This window comes from Bipolaris maydis, assembly GCF_028858645.1.
Source record: "Bipolaris maydis strain C4 unplaced genomic scaffold PSV08scaffold_1, whole genome shotgun sequence".
Taxonomy (NCBI): domain Eukaryota; kingdom Fungi; phylum Ascomycota; class Dothideomycetes; order Pleosporales; family Pleosporaceae; genus Bipolaris; species Bipolaris maydis.
In genome coordinates, this window is record NW_027093857.1 from 739,823 (window position 1) to 761,063 (window position 21,241).

At 52.5% G+C, this 21,241-nt stretch overlaps 6 protein-coding genes across 6 annotated transcripts; 3 read left to right on the forward strand and 3 right to left on the reverse strand.

The window, feature by feature from the left end:
• Positions 1–1,080: 1,080 nt before the first annotated feature.
• On the forward strand, positions 1,081–4,117 carry PSV08DRAFT_375856 (uncharacterized protein; the record flags this gene model as incomplete). The annotated part of the gene is made up of 5 exons (XM_066093313.1): positions 1,081–1,137; positions 1,368–2,088; positions 2,141–2,329; positions 2,381–2,513; positions 2,564–4,117. The coding sequence occupies 5 exons, from the start codon at positions 1,081–1,083 to the stop codon at positions 3,915–3,917; spliced, it is 2,454 nt and encodes an 817-aa protein (XP_065949927.1). The 3' UTR covers positions 3,918–4,117.
• A 1,426-nt stretch (positions 4,118–5,543) lies between these two features.
• On the forward strand, positions 5,544–7,940 carry PSV08DRAFT_192552 (calponin homology domain-containing protein). Its single transcript, XM_014218954.1, has 4 exons — positions 5,544–5,628; positions 5,702–5,912; positions 5,963–6,666; positions 6,719–7,940. Exons 1-4 carry the CDS (start codon positions 5,606–5,608, stop codon positions 7,734–7,736), a joined length of 1,956 nt encoding a protein of 651 aa, XP_014074429.1. The 5' UTR covers positions 5,544–5,605; the 3' UTR covers positions 7,737–7,940.
• Positions 7,941–9,595: 1,655 nt separating this feature from the next.
• On the reverse strand, positions 9,596–12,792 carry PSV08DRAFT_367159 (uncharacterized protein; the record flags this gene model as incomplete). The annotated part of the gene is made up of 3 exons (XM_014218955.1): positions 9,596–10,742; positions 10,951–11,654; positions 12,748–12,792. The coding sequence occupies 3 exons, from the start codon at positions 12,790–12,792 to the stop codon at positions 9,596–9,598; spliced, it is 1,896 nt and encodes a 631-aa protein (XP_014074430.1).
• A 2,416-nt stretch (positions 12,793–15,208) lies between these two features.
• On the reverse strand, positions 15,209–16,967 carry PSV08DRAFT_254429 (uncharacterized protein). Its single transcript, XM_014218956.2, has 3 exons — positions 16,833–16,967; positions 15,886–16,744; positions 15,209–15,838 (listed from the first exon to the last, which is right to left on the reverse strand). Exons 1-3 carry the CDS (start codon positions 16,900–16,902, stop codon positions 15,472–15,474), a joined length of 1,296 nt encoding a protein of 431 aa, XP_014074431.1. The 5' UTR covers positions 16,903–16,967; the 3' UTR covers positions 15,209–15,471.
• A 585-nt stretch (positions 16,968–17,552) lies between these two features.
• Positions 17,553–18,145, reverse strand: PSV08DRAFT_254449 (uncharacterized protein). The gene is made up of 4 exons (XM_014218957.2): positions 18,064–18,145; positions 17,875–17,953; positions 17,649–17,738; positions 17,553–17,598 (listed from the first exon to the last, which is right to left on the reverse strand). The coding sequence occupies exons 1-4, from the start codon at positions 18,069–18,071 to the stop codon at positions 17,569–17,571; spliced, it is 207 nt and encodes a 68-aa protein (XP_014074432.1). The 5' UTR covers positions 18,072–18,145; the 3' UTR covers positions 17,553–17,568.
• Positions 18,146–18,272: 127 nt separating this feature from the next.
• Positions 18,273–21,030, forward strand: PSV08DRAFT_397819 (uncharacterized protein). Its single transcript, XM_014218958.2, has one exon. The coding sequence runs from the start codon at positions 18,309–18,311 to the stop codon at positions 20,961–20,963; it is 2,655 nt and encodes an 884-aa protein (XP_014074433.1). The 5' UTR covers positions 18,273–18,308; the 3' UTR covers positions 20,964–21,030.
• Positions 21,031–21,241: the final 211 nt, after the last annotated feature.

Below are 21,241 nucleotides of genomic sequence, written 5' to 3' on the forward strand. Positions count from 1 at the left end.
ACGCCCGTCGTGCACTGATCCCGTCCAAAGCATTGGGCGCGCCGTCTCCAGAGAAAGCGGCCACTTTGCATCAGACTGCTCTGCGGGGCGTGCGCTGCTCGCCTGTCCACCTCTGCCTCTTAGCTGCGGCCTGCCTGCTGTCGAGCGCTGCAGAGAATCCTGCAGCATTACCGACGAGAACGACTTCCTTCTCCACACCCACCAGCGTCCTCCTGCCCTCGCCATTGTCTCGCAGTCTTCGCGTTTGCTCGTTGAAGAAGTGGTGAGTACACGCCCTTTGCACTCTGTCTCCCCGCCCGCCTCGCTGCTCTGCTCTGCCCCCCTCCCTCTCTTGCTAGCCGGACTCGCCACCTGCGTTTCCCGTGCACTCGCCTATCGGTCGCCTTGTCTGGTTGGGCCAGCACTAGCTAGCATCAAAGGGCACATCCCAACCACCTCCGCCTCAATACCTCCGCCTCCCCACCGCAGTCTGCGAAGAAGCCCTTCGCTCGCTCTGGCTGTTCTACCTCCCCCCCCCCCCTCCCCAATAGACTGTCGTTTTGCCGCCTGCACAGAGCCCTCTTGCTCTCCTGCTATCCAGTGTCGGCCAGTCCACCAGTGCTGACGCGTGTGTGTGCGCGCAGTAGTCTTTTCCCTACGCTTGCAGCCGCTATCGCTATCGATACAGCTCGACCCGCATTAACGAAGCGCGACGACGTTACGACTGTTTACGACAACACTGCACTCTGCTCCACCCCGCAACACATGTTCGTGGCTTTTGCAGACATCTTCAGCTATTCTTCCAGGCCGGCATTTGTCAATTCGTCCCTTTGCGTGTTTTGAACCGAGCGCCAAAAGCATTGTCGACTACCCAGCACTTCCCTGCTTTACGACTGCAACGACGTAACGACTAGCTTTTCGAGACCCCAGCATTGTTTGCAGCGTTCACTTGATCCAGCAGCTTCTCGCGCGCATAGCCTTTTCCCGTCACGCCTGTTCGCAGCCGACTCATCCTGGTCAGTATCTCCACTCACCCTCTCCCTCACCCTCCGCCTCGACCGTCATGACCGCAAACCTCCTCCCACCGACCTCCCCGCTACCATGCTTCTCCACACTGCAGCCGTCAAATTTCTCCGCGTCCAGCAGAGGCTTTGGCTTGTTTGTAGCCTCGTCTATCTGTGTCTCGTTGGTCCCCCGCTGCAGTCAACCGATCAACCTCGCCATTCAAAGCAAACAACTAACTTGCGGTGTAGATTATTCGCTTCGTCAAACCTCTCGCCGTGTCAAGCCTCTCGCCGCATCCCACAACACCTCGCGGGCAATCATCATATTGAACACGTGCTTACCCTTTCAGCAATACGCTCGGCTCTCTGGACAACTGACTCGAGAATCTTTGCGCCAAAACTCTCAACCCTGGATACCAACAAAGCCTCACTCGAGAACACGTCAATACCGTAAAGCTGGAGCTCCCATCGATCTCGTCGGTCCACGCTCGCGGCCCTGCTGACACTTGGTACCCATCCCATTACGCAACTAAACCTGCCGTCTCGGGCGAACGTCTTCCAGCTCTGCCTCAAATTCAGTCACATCCAAGCTCGTCGTCAAACTACTCATCGCCTCGTGGTGATTCCATTAGCTCTGGTTCGGTGAGTGGTGGAAGTGCTAGTTCCAACACGTCGTACGCTGCGTCAGTCAACGGCCAGACTACCGGCTTCAAGACCCCCTCCCCCAAACACACACCCCAGTCTCTGAGACGAGATTCTCAATCTTTGAACGCGCAGTCCATCCAGAACTCTCCGTTTGGCACCACCCAGGAGGGATACAGCTTTGCTCCCAGCGGCTACAACAGCATGAACCAGATGCAATCGTATGCTGACGTGCATCAATCCCACATGGCCACTGCTGCTCACGCTCCAGCTTCGGCCCCTCCATCGGGGCTGTCGCACTACTCATACCCCCCACAGCCATCAATGATGCAATCTCAACATCAATACAGTCAAGGCCCGCCTGGATACCCGCCATACGGCTATCCTGGTGGTGTCCCTTCGCAGATTCCAGCTTCTTCATCTATGAACCAAGCTATGGTACCCTCAACACTCCAACTGCCAGGTTAGTTTCCCTTCCTCTCTTCATGGCATAGATATGAAGTTAACGTGTTCAGCCATGTCGTCTGGTGCACCCGCTTCATCTCTACCAGGCTCTCAGAGCTACCAGACACAGACCTTTGACCACACTGGTCAGGTTGCTCCTCCAGGAATGAAGCCTCGTGTGACCGCCACTCTCTGGGAAGACGAAGGCAGTCTTTGCTTCCAAGTAGAGGCCAAGGGCGTTTGCGTTGCGCGCCGCGAGGGTGAGTGGAAATTTCTCTTGTAGGAAAGTGGTCCCAACTGACACGTTGTAGACAATCACATGATCAATGGAACTAAGCTTCTCAACGTTGCCGGCATGACGCGAGGTCGACGAGACGGCATCCTTAAGAGCGAAAAGACACGACACGTTGTCAAGATTGGCCCCATGCACCTCAAGGGTGTCTGGTTAGTCTTCACCTTGTTTGTTGATCTTACATGAGCTTATAATGTCTTAGGATTCCCTTTGAGCGAGCCCTCGAGTTTGCCAACAAGGAGAAGATTACTGAGCAGCTGTACCCTCTGTTCGTTCATGACATCGGTGCACTGCTCTATCATCCGTCTAATCAGACGAGGTCAAGTGTAGGGAGCGCTGCCATGGCTGCTGTAGACCGCAACCGAAGACCTGACCCTATGCAGACTCATCAGCGATACCTCTCCGGACCAGCTGCATCGCAGCCTCCGTCGCTTCACCACCATCATTCGATGAGCAACCCGATTGGTGCTGCCATTTCTCAGCCCCCGCACGCCATTCAGCCCCACCCATCATCTGGTCGCCCTGGAATTGACCGGGCCCACACTTTCCCTACGCCTCCCACCAGCGCTTCGAGCATCATGGGCATGGGCAACCAGGGAAGCTCTTATGAGTGGAACGGTAACAACGTTCAAAACCCCCAGGGCGGACAGCCACTATCTATCGATACTGGACTCAGCAATGCTCGCTCTGTACCTACAACACCTGCCAGCACGCCTCCAGGGGCTGTCCAACAAGGCATGCCCTATGCATCTGGTCAAAGCTTTGATGGTTCCCGGCCCATGTACTCTGGTCCTCCTTCCCAGCCCGGCCAGTACACACAGGGACAGCCAATGATGGGTTACCGCCAGGACGCTTCCTACCCAAAGACAGAGATGGCACCCCCATCTCGTATCAATGACGTACCTGACGAGGGTGAGGTCAAGCAACCCGATGGCATGATGCCCCAGGGCCACGAGCAGGTTGCTCAGCCGCCGCAAGGTGCCGAAGGTGAGCATGATCAGGGCAACGAGTACACACACTCGAACGCTTCCTACAATGGCAACCGGGGTCCGTATGGATACCAGCCCAACGGTCCACCTGGAGCCATGCATCCCGATCACCCCCACCTCTCTCCCGAGATGACTGGCTCTCCTCACCAAAACGGCTCTGGACGTGCCACACCTCGTTCAGCTGCCGCTGGCCAGCCGCAGTGGAGCTCGGGTTACCCCACTCCACAACGTCAAGCACCACCTTCCAGCAACCTTTACAACGTAATGAGTGATCCACGTGGTGCCTCGAATGGCAATGCCACCCATGATGCCTATCAAGGCCCTGGTGCCGTACCTCAGTACGCCACTCAAGGTTATCCTCCTACTAACGGTGTAAACTCGGGCAAACGTGGTCGCGATGATGAAGAAGAAGATCCCTACCGCCCCGACAGCGTCCAGGGAGACGACATGAGTGGTCTCAAGCGTCGTAAGACTCTGGAAGGTGGGGCCGTTGGCGGACCTTATGCCGACCCTACTCCTGGGCTACAGCGCGCGCATACGATGACAGCCCAGCGCGGCAGGCGGTAATGAAAGACTTTGCGCATTGTACGGGTGGCCAGTCGCCGTTTAATGGCTTAGAAGGCGGATTGGCCTCGATATACAGCGTTTTTCTGGCATCAAGCGAGCGGTCTCTTTCAGCAGCATCACAAGATCCCACCACGACAATCTCGCCGGGCGTCTCTTCAACCAGCACGGAACGGGTTGAGATTGCATACAAAAAACTCCAGCCTCGCTCTCTTGAATTTCCTTGTGTCTACGTTTCCTTGGAGATCTCTTTTATATCTGTTTCTTTCTTTGTTTTCGACATTTTCTGCACCTCTCGGCATTCACGACTTTAACGACCATTTGCTTCGTGGAACCCAAAGTTCCAAAACACACACACTATGTCTTGGGGCTCGAGCGAACCTCTTGATATACGACTTTTGCATGGGGCGTGAGCACGTGCAAGTCTTGTACATTCTACAGTCGCCTGGATTTTGTTTCTTTTGCAAGCTGGGAGTTCATGGGGATGTTGAGGAGGACCACGGCATTGCCACGTCAGTCGAGTCCCCACTTGGACCTGGGCCCATTTCCGCGAGGGTTAATATGGAAAAGACATACGTGGTGATGGGAATGGACGGACGACGCGGGCAAAGCACCCTCATGGCTTTCCTTCAGCTTCAAAGACCAACGGCACGCCGTGCTGGACGAAAATGCGGGCGCAGACGAATTTGATGGATGTTTACGCAATGATGATATTTGCTTTGGCGGGCATCACGTTCTGAAGGGAAATTTCCAAGCCTTGTTTATTTGTGGCTAGGTGGTCTGGTGGAGCTGCCATGAGCATATGGGGGTAGCCGTGGACCATGTTGATTGTTTTATTTATTTTTTCTGGTGGAGGATGGGATGCACGGCTTTGGTGTTTATTTTGTTCAATGAGCCGGCGACCGGGACTTTTATGACGTTAATGAGGGAATTAAAAGCTCGTTCTACATTAATGTGTTGTGTTGATGGCAGTGTGTATGCGTGTGTGTATGTGCTGTGCCGTCTGTGCGCCCTTGGGCTGCACTGGGCGATGGGCAACGAGGTACATGGATTTGGGCTTTCTTTGCCTGTGTGTAACACTGGCTTGTCTGGTCTGGTCTGGCCTGGAGCAGGGTGAGGGCGTGCAGCCTCGCGGGCTGCAGTGTCGAGACGGCCCACGGTGCGAGGCGAAGCATTGCTCTAGCGGGTGGTGATGGTGAGGTGGCAATGGACACCGCCTCATGGGCGTGGGACTGGCGGCCCATGAAGCGGCCCAGCGTGGAAGCCCAAAGGCTGGCCGGTGAGGCGACGGCAGAGCAGCCGGCTCGCATCCTATCGCTCTGGATGTGAGGCGGAGGCGTAGACATACGTAGCAGACACGACCAAGCAGCAATCTCAGCATGGACACGGCCAGCACCAGTAAGCCATCCCAAGTCACAGTACCAGCGACGGCAGCCTAATGCAGGGCTGCACATGTGACGTGCATACGTAAGCCGGCAGCGCAACAGCAATATCAGGCTGCGAGGCATTGCCCCTCGAACGACGGGCCTTGGCAAGCCGCCCCACGTCGTCATCGGGTAAGCAAAACAAGAGAGGTACGAACTGGTCCAACGCGCAACGAGGCGGAGCCAGGCACTCAATTTGCCGCCTAGTATATCCCTTTGCTCCGCACCCGACTCTCCCGCCGACCTCTTCCTCTGCACTTTGCAATCATGAACATCATCAAGCTGCAAAAGTACGTCGCACATCCCCTCGTTTCCACGCCTGTCCGCCGCCTTCCACCCGTGCTAACATGCCATTGCAACCAGGAAGTATCCCCAGTTCGACCAGGGCGAGATCTTCGGCCTGCAGGACGCTTTCCGCAAGCTCGACGTCGACGACAATGGCTACCTCGACGAGTCCACAGTCATCAAGGCCGCCCAGCAGTCGGAGCACCAGCCTTACGATGTCGTACGACAAGCCCTGAAAGAGGTCGAGCTCGACTCCTCGAGGAGAGTAGAGCTCGACGACTACGTAGATGTATGCCACTGCACCACACTGCAAAGCCATGTTGGTCCTAACCCTCCCAGCTCATCTCCAAACTGCGAGTCTCGTCTCCAGCCCAACAGCGCATGTCTACCGGCCCAACCCGCCCACGCGCCGGCACTGCCACAAGTGTCAACTCGCCCTCCAACCCAGGGCACGCCTCCAAAGGTAGTTTAGGCGGTGGCAGGATCCAGGTCCAGGGCTCCTCTGCCAATGTCACCCACACCATCAACGAGGATGAGCGAACCGAGTTTACGCGCCATATCAATGCCGTCCTTGCTGGCGACCCAGATATTGGCGACCGCTTGCCCTTCCCAACCGACACTTTTGAGATGTTCGACGCTTGTAAAGACGGTCTAGTCCTGTCCAAACTCATCAACGACAGCGTACCAGACACCATTGATGAGCGTGTGTTGAACAAGCCGGGCAAGAAGATCAAGGCGCTGAACAACTTCCACTTCAGTGAGAACAACAACATTGTCATTGAGTCAGCCAAGGGTATTGGCTGCTCGGTTGTCAACATTGGTAGTGGAGACATCATCGAAGTGCGAGAGCACTTGATTTTGGGTCTCATCTGGCAGATCATCAGGAGAGGTCTGTTGGGAAAGATTGATATCAAGCTACATCCAGAGCTGTACAGGCTGTTGGAGGATGATGAGACCCTAGAGCAGTTCCTGCGCCTGCCTCCGGAGCAAATCCTGCTGAGGTGGTTCAACTACCACCTGAAGAACGCCAAGTGGCATAGGACGTAAGCCGGACTAGACTTTTGTTTGAATGACAGTAATGGCTGACGTTTGTAGTGTTACCAACTTCTCAACTGACGTCAAGGATGGCGAGAACTACACAGTCCTCCTCAACCAGCTAGCGCCCGAGATTTGCTCTCGTTCTCCACTTCAGCAGACTGACCTTCTCCAACGTGCTGAGATGGTCCTGCAGAATGCCGATGCCCTTGAATGCCGCAAGTTCCTTACCCCCAAATCGCTTGTAGCCGGAAATCCCAAGCTCAACTTGGCCTTTGTTGCCAATTTGTTCAACACACACCCTTGCCTTGACCCCATCACAGAGGAGGAAAAGGCCGAGATTGACGATTTCGATGCAACAGGAGAGCGTGAAGCTCGTGTCTTCACTCTCTGGCTCAACTCCCTCGACGTAAAGCCGGTTGTGCAGTCTTTCTACGAGGACCTCAAAGATGGTACCGTCATTCTTCAAGCATACGACAAGGTCATTCCAAACAGCGTCAACTGGCGACACGTCAACAAGCCGCGCGAAGGTCAAGAATTGATGCGCTTCAAGGCTCTCGAGAACACAAACTACGCTGTCGAGCTTGGCAAGCAAAATCAGTTCTCGCTGCCTGGTATCCAAGGTGCCGATATCACCGATGGCCAGCGCACACTTACCCTCGGTCTCGTATGGCAGCTGATGCGCAAGGACATTGTTTCCACCCTCAACGGTCTTGCCCAGCAGCTCGGCAAGCGTGAAATTGCTGATGCAGACATGATCAAGTGGGCCAACGACATGGCAAGGAAGGGCGGCAAGAATAGCCAGATCCGCTCTTTCAAGGACTCTTCTCTCAGCAACGCTATCTTCCTTCTCGATGTTCTGGCCGGCATGAAGCCTGCATACGTCGACTATGACCTCGTTGCCCCCGGTCGCAACGATGACGAATGCTACCAGAACGCTAAGCTGGCTATTAGTATTGCACGAAAGATGGGCGCTACCATTTGGCTTGTACCAGACGACATTGTCGCTGTACAGAGCAGGCTTATCACCAGTTTCATTGGTAGTTTGATGGCCACGGCTGAAAAGGGCGGACAGTAAGCGGGTTGTGTTTTTCCAATCATGTCGTATATTTTTTTTTCTTTTGTACCCCTACGGAATGCGTAGACGATGTTATGCCTATTTTATGGGGGAAGAACGTGAAAGCGTTAACGAAAAAAACAAGCGTCCATTCCTTGAGGGGCTATTTTTGGCTGTTTTTCAATGGAGGAAAATAATTAGCAAACTGTTTATTTTTGGTACACTGATGGATATGCCATGTGTGAAGTGTGGTTTGAGTTTGTGAAGTTGAAGAATGTGATGTATTGGAGTGCGACTTGATGCTAATTTCCTTGCATCATTTACTCGATTTTACCAGACAGGTTGGAAAAAATATGGACATGTATGGTATTCTGTAAGAAACGAGGCGAGTTGAGACTAGGTGAAGCAGATAACGAAGTGAGCATCAAGTGGGAAACCGAACACAATATCTTGACTCGCAACAAAAACGCACACATAAAGTATATTTAGCTTACAACTACTATGCTTGTTACACCAACATCTCTCCTAACCAAAAATGTCACCTGGATACATATTCTCCAACCCACCTATTCTTCCTTTGAAACCACAAAGTCACCTCTACTACACATTGTCTCTCCCAAACCACATCCTACCTAGCACAACCAGCAGAAAACACCTTCTCCTCTTCTCAATCCCACCATTACAACATCCACCACTCTCCTCTACTTCCCAGCCCATCCCTCTTCGTTCAACAAAGCCACGTACGTACGTAGCCATACCAATACAAACCCATGATATTCTCACTCATCAGTTCACTTCCAACCAACCAACCCACCCACCCCCCCCCCCCCCCCCCTGATCTTAACGCAGAAAGAAGAACAGAGACAAGGTAAAGGTCTGTAGTTGATAATAAAAAGCAGGAAGTAAGACGCAATGAAAAAAATGTCCCACCACCACAATGATGTTATTGTTGATGTTAGTGGTGGTAGTAGTCGGTTAGTAAACACTACATCACACAAGGAAAAATCACAAAGTCGTGAGAGAAGAGGTCCATAAAAAGTGACAAACTCCACACACACACACACACACACACTCACTGTCTCTTTTTTGTTTGCATAATGGCTCTACAAATGTCCCTGTTTCTTCAGATTCATAAAGTTCGACTCATGAGTCAGACAGAGAGAGAGAGAGAGAGAGAGAGAGAGAGAGAGGTGTGTATTTTGCAGCCAAGAAGACCAAAACAAGGCATACCTTCCCACGTTACATGGAAGTACATGATACTCTCCCCCCCCCCCACTCCCACCTCCCCATGTTCATAAACAAGGGGGTTTTTTTGTACATAGGCGAGGGAGTTGGCCCTATGCACGACAGCGGGTACCGTTTGGTGTCCACGCTGTACAAAACTGGTGGAGACCAAAAAACGTGGGGTATTAAGCGACACGGGCACTTGCAGGAAGCTATGGCCATAACAACCAGGGGGGGGGGAAGGGAACATCAACAACAACAAACACGAGAACGTGGGGAAGAGAACATCACCAAAGGGATACAGACAAGTCACTAGAGCAAAGGAGCGGCAAAAGTTGTAAAGGAGACGCAATTCATTAACTATCCACATACGTAGCACCGATAAATTCATCACCTAACCAAGGAAGGTATGCACTTGCACCCCAACCAACCGAAGCGCCGAGGCAGCGACAGATGATCAAAGAGCAAGCCCAATGCTACCCAGCTAAGCAAGCATGCAAAAGTTATGAACACATTTATAAGACATAGTGGTCATGAGGATACAAACGCCCAAGAAGGATTGATTAGAGAACGTTTGGATAAGACCTGATGAGTGTTAGACGACATCAAGGTGGCAGGGAAGTATTGATGGAAGACATACCGTTGAGTGAAACCATCTACAGCCTGGAGCCGTGGACAACCTTGTAGTCAACAGCCATCTCCATACCATCGTCGTTGATGACGAGGATGCGGACGCTACCACGGCCGTTGTCAAAGGCCTCTGTCAAACGGGAAAGGAGACCAGACTGGTCAAGGACGGGAAGACCCTGCTTGACATCACCACCCTCGGTCATGGCGACGACGCGACCGTCCTCGCGGATGTCGAGAACACGGTACTGCTTGAAGACAGGACCAAGCATGTTCTGGACAACGACAGAGGGGGCAGGGTTGGAGATGAAGCTGGACTCCTCATGGAGCTGCTTGGTGAAGAGGTCAACACCGAGGTAGCGGTGCTGGCCAGTCTGGGAGGAGGTGGTGATGCGGATGACCTGGCAAGGGCGGCCCTGAAGGATCAGGAGATCGCCAATGCGGATGTGGTGGCAGGGGATGGTGATGGTGCTTGCGGTAGACATCTTGCGGACTGAGCGAGCAGGGACTGGCGCAGTTGCGATAGACTTGGGGGCGGGAGCAGGTGCGATAGAGACGGACCTGGGGGCTGGGGGTGGGACTGAAGAGTGGACGCGAACGACACGCTCTACAGGGGTTCCGGAGTGAATGGGGTGGGCAGGGGCAACAGTAGGAGCAGTTGTGGTGAACTTCTCCTTAACGATAACCTCCTCGCGTTGGTCGTCGTACTTGGCTCCGGCGAAAGAGTGCTCGTGAGAGTGGTGGTGGCGGTGAGGGTGGATGGGGTGCTGAACGCGTTCGGCTACCTTGTGTGCGGCGTTGGAGATTCCTTGACGAAACGAATGGTACTTGCCCTCGTTGTCGTAATATCCCATATCACGCTTGAACTTCTTGGGGGGTGCAGCAGCGGAACGAGCAGATTCTTCTACTCGGACCTCGGTTTGATGGGAGTCAACACTGTCTACCTTCCTGTTGTTGGGATAGGCACCGCGTTGGGTGGTGTAGGTCTCCTTGGAGTAGCTAGCACCGGCGACGATGGGGCGGGTACGTTCACGGAACTGACGCTCAGTGAGGTCGAGTTGAGATTGAGTGACGGTGGTGGCAGGGCCGTGAACAGTGTTGAAGTGTCTGTCGTAGGTTGTGTCCTGGACCTCGACTTTTGAGTGTGAAGAGGAAGGAGGAGGTTGGGATTGGTAGCTGAAGGAAGAAAGGAAGGTCAGCTTGGGGTTGGGCAAGGAAGAGCTTAGAGGAGGTGAGGGAAAAGTGGGGACTGCATGTCGCTAGGACAACAACAAACTAATGAGGCTAGCGTGGCGAGGGGGCTGGGTGCCGCTAGCGTCAGGGGGCTGGTCTGTTGTGATGATCCGTGCGAAGATGCGCTGGCAAAACAATGGAGCTTACTTACCGGTCGTGGGATCGTTCAAACTCTACACGGTCCGTTCGCTGGGCGTGCTGAGCTTGCTCAGGGTGAGGCTGGGCGTGAGACTGAGCGGCGTGGGACTGAGCGTGCGAGTGAACGTGCGATTGAACGTGCGACTGAGCGTGGGATTGAGCGTGCGACGGAGCGTGCGACTGAGCGTACGACTGAGCGCGTTGCTGCTGGGGCTGGGCTTGAGCTGGTGCAGGGGCAGGGGCTTGGGGCTGAGCGTAGCGGGTGTGCTCGTGAATATGAACCTCTTCACGGTGCTGAGCAGGCTGCTGCTGAGCGTGAACGTGCTGGTGAGACGACTCGTGAAAGTGGTGGGACTGAGTGTGCTGGGACTGAGCGTGCTGAGATTGAGCAGGCTGGGAACGGCGGATTCGCTCTTGTTCGTAGATGCGAACCTCTTCCTTGACCTGAGTGTCGTGGCGACGCTTAGAGCGAGAGGAAGAAGACGATGATGAGGATGACAAAGAAGATGAAGACGAAGACGAGGTGGTCGATTTGGGAGGAGGAGGATGTGGCCGATGGACGGTAGCGGAGAAGGATTCGTGGATTTCTTCGTGACCTTCCCGTCCGTGTGAAGCCTGGTATTCAAGATGTGCTTCTTGTTCTACCTGAACACTGGTAGAGTCCTTAACTTCCGCGTTCCGATACGCAGACGGGAAGACACTGAAGGGGATCGGAACCTGCTCGAATTAGCACAATTCCTTATTTATTCAAGTCTAGGACGCGGGGAAAACGGCGTACTCTTGCTTCAAAATCCAGTTTGACGGAGTCTGGTCGTTCTTGCTTGAAAACCCTTCGAACCGTTCGAAAACAATTCGAAAGGAATCAAGAAAGAACTTCTTGGCTCCTTTTTAAGGTCTCACGTGGAGAGGAATTGGTGATGGGCGATTTTACTCGGGGGGCGCCAGCTTTGTGGTGTTGACGTGCAGCAGCTTGAAGATGCGCAATTGGATGCAGTAAGCGGGGTGTCGTAGTGGTGGAGGAGAAATGGAGTCAGGAAAACCGACGAGGGGATCAAGTAGATTGGCGGTCAGTTAGGCCTCTGCTGGGTGTGCCGTCTCGTCTCCGCAGGGTTGTGGAGGCTGGGAAGCTCTTGCAGAGCTGTCCCAGAGCGGAATGGTCTTGTTTACGCCGGGCACTAGCGCGTAGCAACATCCCCTTTCCTGCCTGTGCCGTGGGCGGACAGACGCCTGGCATCCATCAATTCACGGCCCTTTTGGCACCGAGGTAATTGCTGACGCGCCATCATCCCATCTACGGCTGTTGGCCCGGCGATGCATGGCCCAAGGTGTCCCAAGGTGTCGCAATCGCTGCTCTCGTCGCTGCGCTGCTCCACAGGGCTGCCGGGAGCTTCCCCGACCTGGCTGGAGCGCCATTGACCATTGCCGCCCACCGTCGACCGCACGAGGGCCGGGCGGTCTTGTATTGCGTGTGCATTTGCAATTGGAGCCCGCCCAGTCTCTGCCATGCGTCATGCCGTCGATAATGCGCACATACGCGCCATTTTCAGCTGAGCCTGTCCATGTTGCACCGCAGCCAGCTCTGCATAGCTCCAGCCTCTCCCCAGCCTCCCACTTTTTGGCGCGTCGCCATTGGCTGCCGGCGCGCCCAAGCTGCAGCGCCCAAGCTCCGTGGCTTGCTGTTGATCACGGATCCTCCGGACTATCACGTGAAAAGCGCGGTTGTGCGCTGCTCTGCGCTGCTCAGCTCGCTCGCCTGCCCCGTGGCCGTGTCTGTCCATGTCAACAAACAGCACCACCCGCCCAGGCGAACCGTGGTTCTCCATGCCATGGCCGCATCATCCCATCGTTCCCCCATGGTGTGCGCGCCCAGCCCTGACATGCAGCACGCGCGGCACCTCCAGTTTCATCACAGTGGACCGTTCTGCCCATCGCCACCCAACTGTCCGCTCTGTCAATGTCGCTCATGCCTGCCATGCTCTTCGCGTTATTGCCCGCATCCCAGCATCCTCTCGTGAACTGACATGGCGACAGCCCACCAAGCAGGGTTCCCCATGGCCCTACTGCGACGACATGTTAAAAGTCCGTCTCTTTTGCTCCAGAAATCTCCATTTCTCCGACTGCTCGTCGCGGAAAAACCGGTTTATCTGGCTGTGTTGGCACCTTTCTTTTTAGTGAGGCGACAGGCCATCCTGGGACGGTAATCTTGAGGAGCCGCCGTGTGCCCCAACGATGTCCAGAGACCAGCGCCCCCTGGCTGGGCTGCTCGGTTTGCCGAGGGCCCGTGTATCAGCTCTTGACATCGATTTCGTATAGATGAATCGGCGCTTCTAAGTCGTGCTGTGTTTGTTTGTTTGTTTGTTTGTTTGTTTAGCCGTGTGTTTGTTGATGTGTTTGCAGGTGGTGGGTTGTGAGTTGCCTTGCCCGCAGTATGTTGTTGTCTATCTCGGCTATCCTGTGGGAGGCAAGAGCAGACTGCTAGACCTGGAAGCTACCCTGCACCTGCTCTCTAGCCCCGCCGCACCACAGCCTCCAACTTCCCCGGAACAACAAAGCAATAGTGCCATGTGTGAGTTGCTTACCAACTAATCAATGCCCGTCTAAGCACGCTTATCATCTTGCACTAGTTTACATGAGCTGCAATGCCTCGCCTCATGTTGTAACACCCGGGCGCATTTGGTTGCATTAGTGCAGATGGAAGAGTTTCTCATTCGACTCCGTAGAAAGTTGTTTATGCACTTAGCTGCACACACAATCAACATTTGTTGACTAACCAAACCACAGAAACGTCGAACAACGAGTTGACCGTTTGTTGAGTACTATCTCGTAAGCCATCCATGGAACTCCTTCAATCGTGCTCTTGACCAACAGGCGGAGTGACCAAAGAAATACTAGCAAATAGAATCATTGGTGCAAAGAAATGTAATCCAAACTATCTTACAATTGACATGTAACAGAAGGAATCTTAACAAAAAGAACATGTATTCAATGTGTTTGTCCGCAATATGCATTGCCACAATGTAACTGTCATACAACTGAGCGGAAGGAACTAGAGCCTCAATATGGATATTATTCAGTCTCTCAAAAATAGTAGAAATGGTCTACATCTGGAAAGGCTTCATACAATTTGATAACACTTGATTTAACAAGAATATACATATTGGATACTGAGGAAACACATCTACGCCTTCAAAAACAACTTTGTTTATTTGCTCTACTCTTATATGCAGTCCAACATGAAGGACTAAAAAAAATGACATAATAAGTTCCCAAACATAATAACCACATCGTCCTCAAAGAAACAGTTGTAAAACCAAAAACCTTCGTTCATACATCCAAAAGCTAACCAGCCATCTCGTACGCCCTTGTTCCTTATGTTCGTAATCCATATAACTTCCCGTTACTGGTTAAAATCTCAAGCCCCCAGCTTCAAGACATACCTATACATTCAATCCTTATCAAAAGCATAACTCTATTCTCTTCCTTAATGAGATAAAATTATACTTCCTACCCACCCTACACCACAAAAACTATTCAAAGAGCTCAGTATCAAATCTATCATACTGTACCCACCAAACTCCTCATGAATCACCCCATTCTTCTTACAAGCAAGAATGAACAAAAAAAAAGTAGAAAGTAGAAAAGAAAAAGAGAGAGAGCAAATATAGTGGACATAATAACACATCAGATCATACACACTTGGACACTCCTCTCCCTTCTTTCCCTCCAAAAAAACCCATACTAAAGCCGCACACTCGCAATGAAAAAAAATAAAATAAAAAAAACCCAAACTAAAAATCCAAGATCCAAGCAAAAAAATCTATCTACCTCTCTAACTTTCACAAATCTTTAACACAAGAAGAGAGAGAAATGTAAGAAAAGAAATAACATAATCAAACAACCTTGTCCCACCCCATCTACATGAATTCACGAGTCTCATAAACCAACCATCCCTCCCACCCCCCAAACTTCACTGAAATACTACAACCTATTCTTTCTCCTCCCCCTAACCATTAAAGGTAACGTTTACCTAGCAAGTTTCCAGCAACTCAGTGAAACAAGGGGGGGGCATAGACAATACTTCAACAACTTAGATATCATAGATACGAATCCCTAAACAGTGCTTTGACACTATTCTTAAGACTCTCTACAACCAAAACATGGGACGTGATAAGCACTTGCTATATAGAAGAAAAAAAAAACTCTCAGGTTTACATTGGAAAAAGGCTTTGCAAAACATCACTTACCATCACCATGACGAATCAAACGCAGCTCGCAAAAGAAAAAAGGTTGTTTCAATACAATGACTTCGGTATCAAACCCTCGCCACTCAATTTTTTTTTTCATACAGAACCTCCCCCTTGAAAACGGCAAAGGAGGTGGAGGGCTAATAAACTATACATCCTGAACCACAGTATGCATTTCCCATCCATTCCAACATGACACTAAATCATAAAAGCCATCCATGCCCATCTACATTATCTTTTTCCCAACCCCCCTCTCCTTCTCCTCCCCACTATCTCCCAGGCAAGCCCTTCTAAGCCTTGACCGTACTCCTCTTCATTCCCTTCCTAGCATTCTTCTCGCGCTCCTTCTCCAAAAACTTGCGCTGCTCCTCGGCGCTCAAGCGACCCAGCTTAGCGTCACGCTGTTCCTTTTTCAGCTTGTCCAGAGCGAGCTTGCGTTCCTCAGCCTTCTCCTCGTCCTCAGCCTTGCGGATCTTGGCAATTTGCTCATCGCGCGTCTGCTTGATGCGGCGGAGCGCTTCAGGACGGAAGTGCGCAGACGTGGCCAGGAAATCGGGGAGGCGGAGGAAGTACTGGAACAGAGGCATAGTGTTGGTGTAGTCGGATGTGTATTTAAGCGAGAGGTGAATACGCTTGCGAGGCTTGGTTTCGTCGAGGCTGCGTCGTGTTAGTTCTATTCAATGTCTGGGAGACTCTAAACTCACGTCTTGGGCGCATCAATCGGCTGGTCAGTAACGATGATAGCCTCAAAGTTGTCTCCAGCCTGCTCAATAGCCTTGATGAGCTCGGGAGTGAGCAGCATATCCGTAACCTCGGCGCTTTCGCTCATGACAGTGGTCCATACTGGCAACTTGGCGTGGTCGCGGGTGGTAGTTAGAGACAAGTCGTACCGGTCCTCACGCATGCGCTTCATCATATCCTTGTGCACGACGGCAAAGACAAAGCCATCAAAAGTGCTGTTGGAAACCTTCTTGGCATCGCCCTGGCCGTATGATGGAGCAATCTTGGTCTCACGGCCATCGAACACGTATGCCGTGGCCCCAACACGCTCGACGGGAGGAGGAAAACTCTCAAAGAACAGAGGGAGCATGTGGTCTCCCAGCCACATAAAGGGGTTGTAGCCCTTGGAGAACGAAAGCCTGAAATCGACGAAAGCTACGTTCTGACGTCCGGTCGCGTAGGTCTGGAACTCATCGGCCGCCTTCTCCTTGAGCAGGCTGTCGACATCGGTAACAGACTGCTCGGATTGCGGGCGCGTATAGCCGACCTGGGCGAATTCCTGGGTCAGAACAGGGGCATGTGCCTTGATCCATGTCTTCGCTTTGCTTCGGTTGCGACTGGTGCCCCAAAGGTGGAAAGCAACAAGGAGGAAGAGGAAGGGCAAGACGTAAATCTCCAACTGGAAATCATCTATGCTCGTGCGCTCCCACACGCGGTACCATGCCGTATACGGTCGGTTCGCGCCGAGGGACGTGGGAACCGCCTGCGCTGCGCCGGTGAGAGTTGTAACAGGCGAGATGGCTGCGGGCTTGGGATCAGGAGCACCAGCATAGTCGGCAAAGTCTGGTGTTGTTAGCAGCGTGCGCATACGTTGTTGTGTTGCCGCAATGGCTGGGCGTGCCATTGTGCGGGCAACCTGAGGGCTACGTACCATCATCACCAGCAGCTGGGGCAGGCATAGGCTTCTGCCCCCCGAAGAGACCCTTGACGAAGTCCGCCATTGCGTTGACAGCTCCCAATGAACAGGTGTACGTGGAGTTTTGGCGGGCGCAGGAGGTCTGGGGAAGGATCTCGGCTCGGCTTTAGTCCACTGTTGGCACTGACCTCATTTTACAGGAACTAGCCCGTATATGGAGGGGCACAATTGCGATGTCATTCAAGAGCCTCAAGGTAGCGCAGTGTCGTCAGCGCCGTATGCGCGTACTTTTCATCCGAAGTGGAGTAGAAAACGTGAGAATATGCATGCTTTTTCCTTGGATTGCAAAACGATAATTGTTGAAATGATAGCCATTGACGAGACAAGCCCTCTTCCGATACAGGTCGCATTCGAAAGTCATCATCGCATTGCCTGGAGCCAACTTACCTAGCCAAGCCGAAGAAGGCGGAAATTTTCAACTCAAGTCACTATCATGTTCGGGCCTAGCTCAATGTAATGTCACCGATCTGCTTTGTTGCATTTGCCTGGACCTGTAAGCTTCGAGAGTGGGAGACGATGTTTGAGAGCATCAAGACTAGTATGAGCCGAAAGGCAGAATGCTCTATTGATTGAAATAAGAGAGATGTTGCTGCTCTTTGCAAGTCAAACACTCGTTGGATGCTTGTACATGGACATGGATGTGTCTCTCCCAGTCCAGCCATGTGTAGATATCATGCTCGAATTGTACACTCTAGTTCTTGCCAACCCAGGTCTTGTGTCCCTAGAGAAACTATTAGCGGTATTTCTGCCATAGGTAGTGTCCACACGTACGAGAACAAGACGGCCCATCATGTACATGCTAGCACCGAAGCTGGTGTACAGGAGGACCTTGTAACCGGGGACCATCCACTTGCCACGACCCTGTACCAAGCTATGTCAGCAAATATCCTGCCACTATGTCGATGCTGCAGGTCGATGCATCCCAATGGCTCCGTTATATGCTCTTCGTAGTCGCATCATAGCCATGTCATGCCCTCTCTTGTATCCAACAACGCACCTTCTCCCAGGTCCTCAGTCCGTCGTGCTTTTGGTGTTCGCGCTGCCAGTGAGGCACGCGGTTCTCGCGCATAACCCAGCTGCCGGCTGTCAGTGTCGAGCTCTGTGTGTCATATCGGGGGCCTCGAAGCGGCAGGCGCTGCGCTCCCCACAGCCCAATATGCCGTCCATAGCTCTATCCAAGACGTACCCTGCCATTTTGAAGTCTGTAGATGTATGTTTGCGTGGTTTGCGGGGGCAATTGGTGGTTTCGTGGTATGGGCGGTTTCTCTACGTCGCGAGGTCGAATGATCCATCGGCGGAAGAGAGTCGAATGCCAAGGCCCTTGACCCGTTTGGGCACAGCAACTTTCCGCATCTTCAGACTTGAGCGTGGGACCGCAAGACGATTGCGGCCGCCAATGGACAAGTATCACCCTCGCATCTTGTCTTGTTGATGCCACCGGCCCTCGACAGGCTCCTCGCAAGCCCGTCGGCCTTGCGACTCCTGCGATCCATTGTCAATGCCTCGGAATTCCCTGCCGCTTGCTCAACAGCCACCAAATGCTGCTCTGTCCCTCACCACCGCAACTATTCCAACAGTATCACATATCGGACAGGTCGTCTCACACACCCAAAATGGAAACGCATGAAAGAGGCAGCCCTGGAAGCAGCGCTACGAGAGTCTATCCGCGAAGCCCTTCAAAATGACGATGCCAATGACGCAGTCAAACCGACAATCGACATATTCAAGAATAAAGCCATACCTTTGACCGGGCGGGAGGACGACCCTAAACAGCTTGCCACCGTTCTTGCATATGAAGAGAGGATCAATGGGGCAGAGGGCGTCCGGAATGTCTGGCGAAGCATTCGTTACCACGGCTATTCGCTACCCACTGAGGACACGCCTGACGCCGAATTTCTATGGGGAACTTTCATAAAGCATCACCGGGTCGTAACGAAGGCTGTGGAGCATGCAGGAGAATTACTTTGCGAGACGGGCAAGACGTTCCCTCGTTTATACAGCCTAGTCATTAGCCATTGGCTCCCTAGGGACCCCAGGGCAGCGTTGAAATATCACCATGCGCTGGTAAAGAACCTGCACCTTAAGAAACTCCCCTTGCGCGAATTGGCCCGGTCAGGTCGGCTTACTTTCAAGAATGACGCATACGAAGTCTTGAGGGAGATATATGAACATAGCTACGAACGGGACCTTTATGACGAAGTGGTAACAGCCTTGATAGACAAACGTGCCATCGCAATAGCACGCCATTGGCATATGACTTGCACTGAGCGCGGTGACATGCCGTCAGAGAGTGTCGCAGCACACCCTGTCGTTCGCCTCTTTACTGTCGAGGCAATAGCCCGCAAAGTACAGGTCGATGTGACAGGGACGAGGAAGGTTCTGCACAGTGAGAAAACCAAGTACAATGAGAAGCTCATGCGCCGCTTGTCAGGTCCTGATACTGCACCCGTTCGATTCGAAGATTCATTCGTTGCCCGTATGTTCGCAACGCGGACCTTCCCGCCAGCTTCCGTCATACATGGGCTCTCCATGGTGGGAGTGAACGAAATTGGACCACTGGCTGTGCTTACCATGGCCCGGCAGACACAGCCTATAGAAGAGCTCCAAAGCAGATTTGAAGAACTTAGGGTGGCTGGTATCGTTTTGCAAGGCTGCGTCTTTTCATTGGCTTTGGAGAAGTTTGTTTCGGAGCAGAGGTGGGAGCTGGTGCGCAGCATAGTTGAAAGTGACCAGCATCCAGATGTATTTGGCGATGCTGAGGTGCAGCGGACACTGCTCGACTTCTACCTTGAACAGGGTGATCGATTGCAAGCTCAGCGTACCCTGGCTATCCTTACTCTCTTTCACAACGATCCAAGCCAGGAGGCCTGGAATCTGCTTCTACAGACTTGTATCACACGCACTGGACCAGAGCATGTCATGGCAGTACTTCAAGACATGCGGGCTAAGAATGTCATACTGACACCGGAGTCAATCATGGCGATCAAAGGCTTACTGCGTCGACGAAGCAGAGGGCACAGGCCTGTTGCTCCTCCACAAAAGACGTATGATGATCTCCGCTTCGTAACACGTACCTTCATGATGATCCTTGAGATGGGAATGGGAGCCATCTCTCCGCTCCACTGGCGCGAGATTATTCGCCGATTCGGCATGGAAGGTAGGTTGAGGGAGCTACGGCGTCTCCTCCTCTGGCTCCTCTGCTGGTACGCGCCCAGGAGTCATTTCCAATTTGCGACGCTGCCAAAATCGCCTTTCCTAGAATCAGCGACCACAAAGCTGCGTGCTTTTTACCCAGAGACTAACCGCTACTTCAACTTTCCCGTGACGGTCACGCAACGCCAGAACAAATTTCATCCAGTCAGACAAATCTTCCAGCCCTCACTCATCCAAGGTCTTATTAGATGGGGATTCAGAGCCGGATTACTTCCCAACGCCACCCTGGAACAAAACATACTCAACTCCAGATTCGCAAAGAAACACTACCGCCACCGCTTGCTCGAAAATCATCTCATAGGACGCCTAGGGTGGAGTATCGGCCTTCAAACCGTAGTCCAACTGCGCGATCTCGGCGTATACGTACACTACCATACCGTTCTCAAAGTTCTCCAGGAGCAATTTATTATCATGTTTGGTCGGGGTCATTCACGTATCAAAGAGAATAGAATTATGGAGCGCGTCAATACCCGTCCATACGCCCAGTACATCCGCGAAGTCAACAAAATCTGGGGCAGTCCACTTTTTAGAGAACCGCAGCTCTTCGCCTCGGGAATGATACATCATCACATGTGGCATCCACGTATGCGCAGGAACATCAATCGCAAGGCTTCTATCAATCTGGTAGATATTCTGGGTCCGGATTGGCGCGAACGACACAGTGAGTGGCAGGCGATGACGCCCGAGAGCGCTGGGAAAGGCGATGCTACAGAGTCTTTGAACCATTTGAAACGCTCTTTTGCGGTGCAGGCTGAAGCTCTGGACCGTGATCCGGAATTTGTTCATCGTTCGACGGGAAAGGCCATGGGTGACTTGGATGAAGTTGAGACGGGTGATGGGAAGTGTGTACGCGTTACCAAGGTTATGAGATGAGGCTCGTACCACCGTATAGCTATATGGACAATCAGAATTGACTTATTTTAACCACTTGCGTATCTGATATCATGTTTCCATATCGTTGCGCCCACCCCATCTTTCCATATAACCCCAGAAATACTCTTGTTTTTACTTGATAACCACTCCAAATACCCCCCCCCCCTCTAACACAAGTAATTCCCACCTTCTCACTTTCCATCATCTAACCAAAAGAAAACAATGCACTCGCACTCTTTTTCAATTCAAGTCAAAAACCACATGTCCAAAAAAAACCC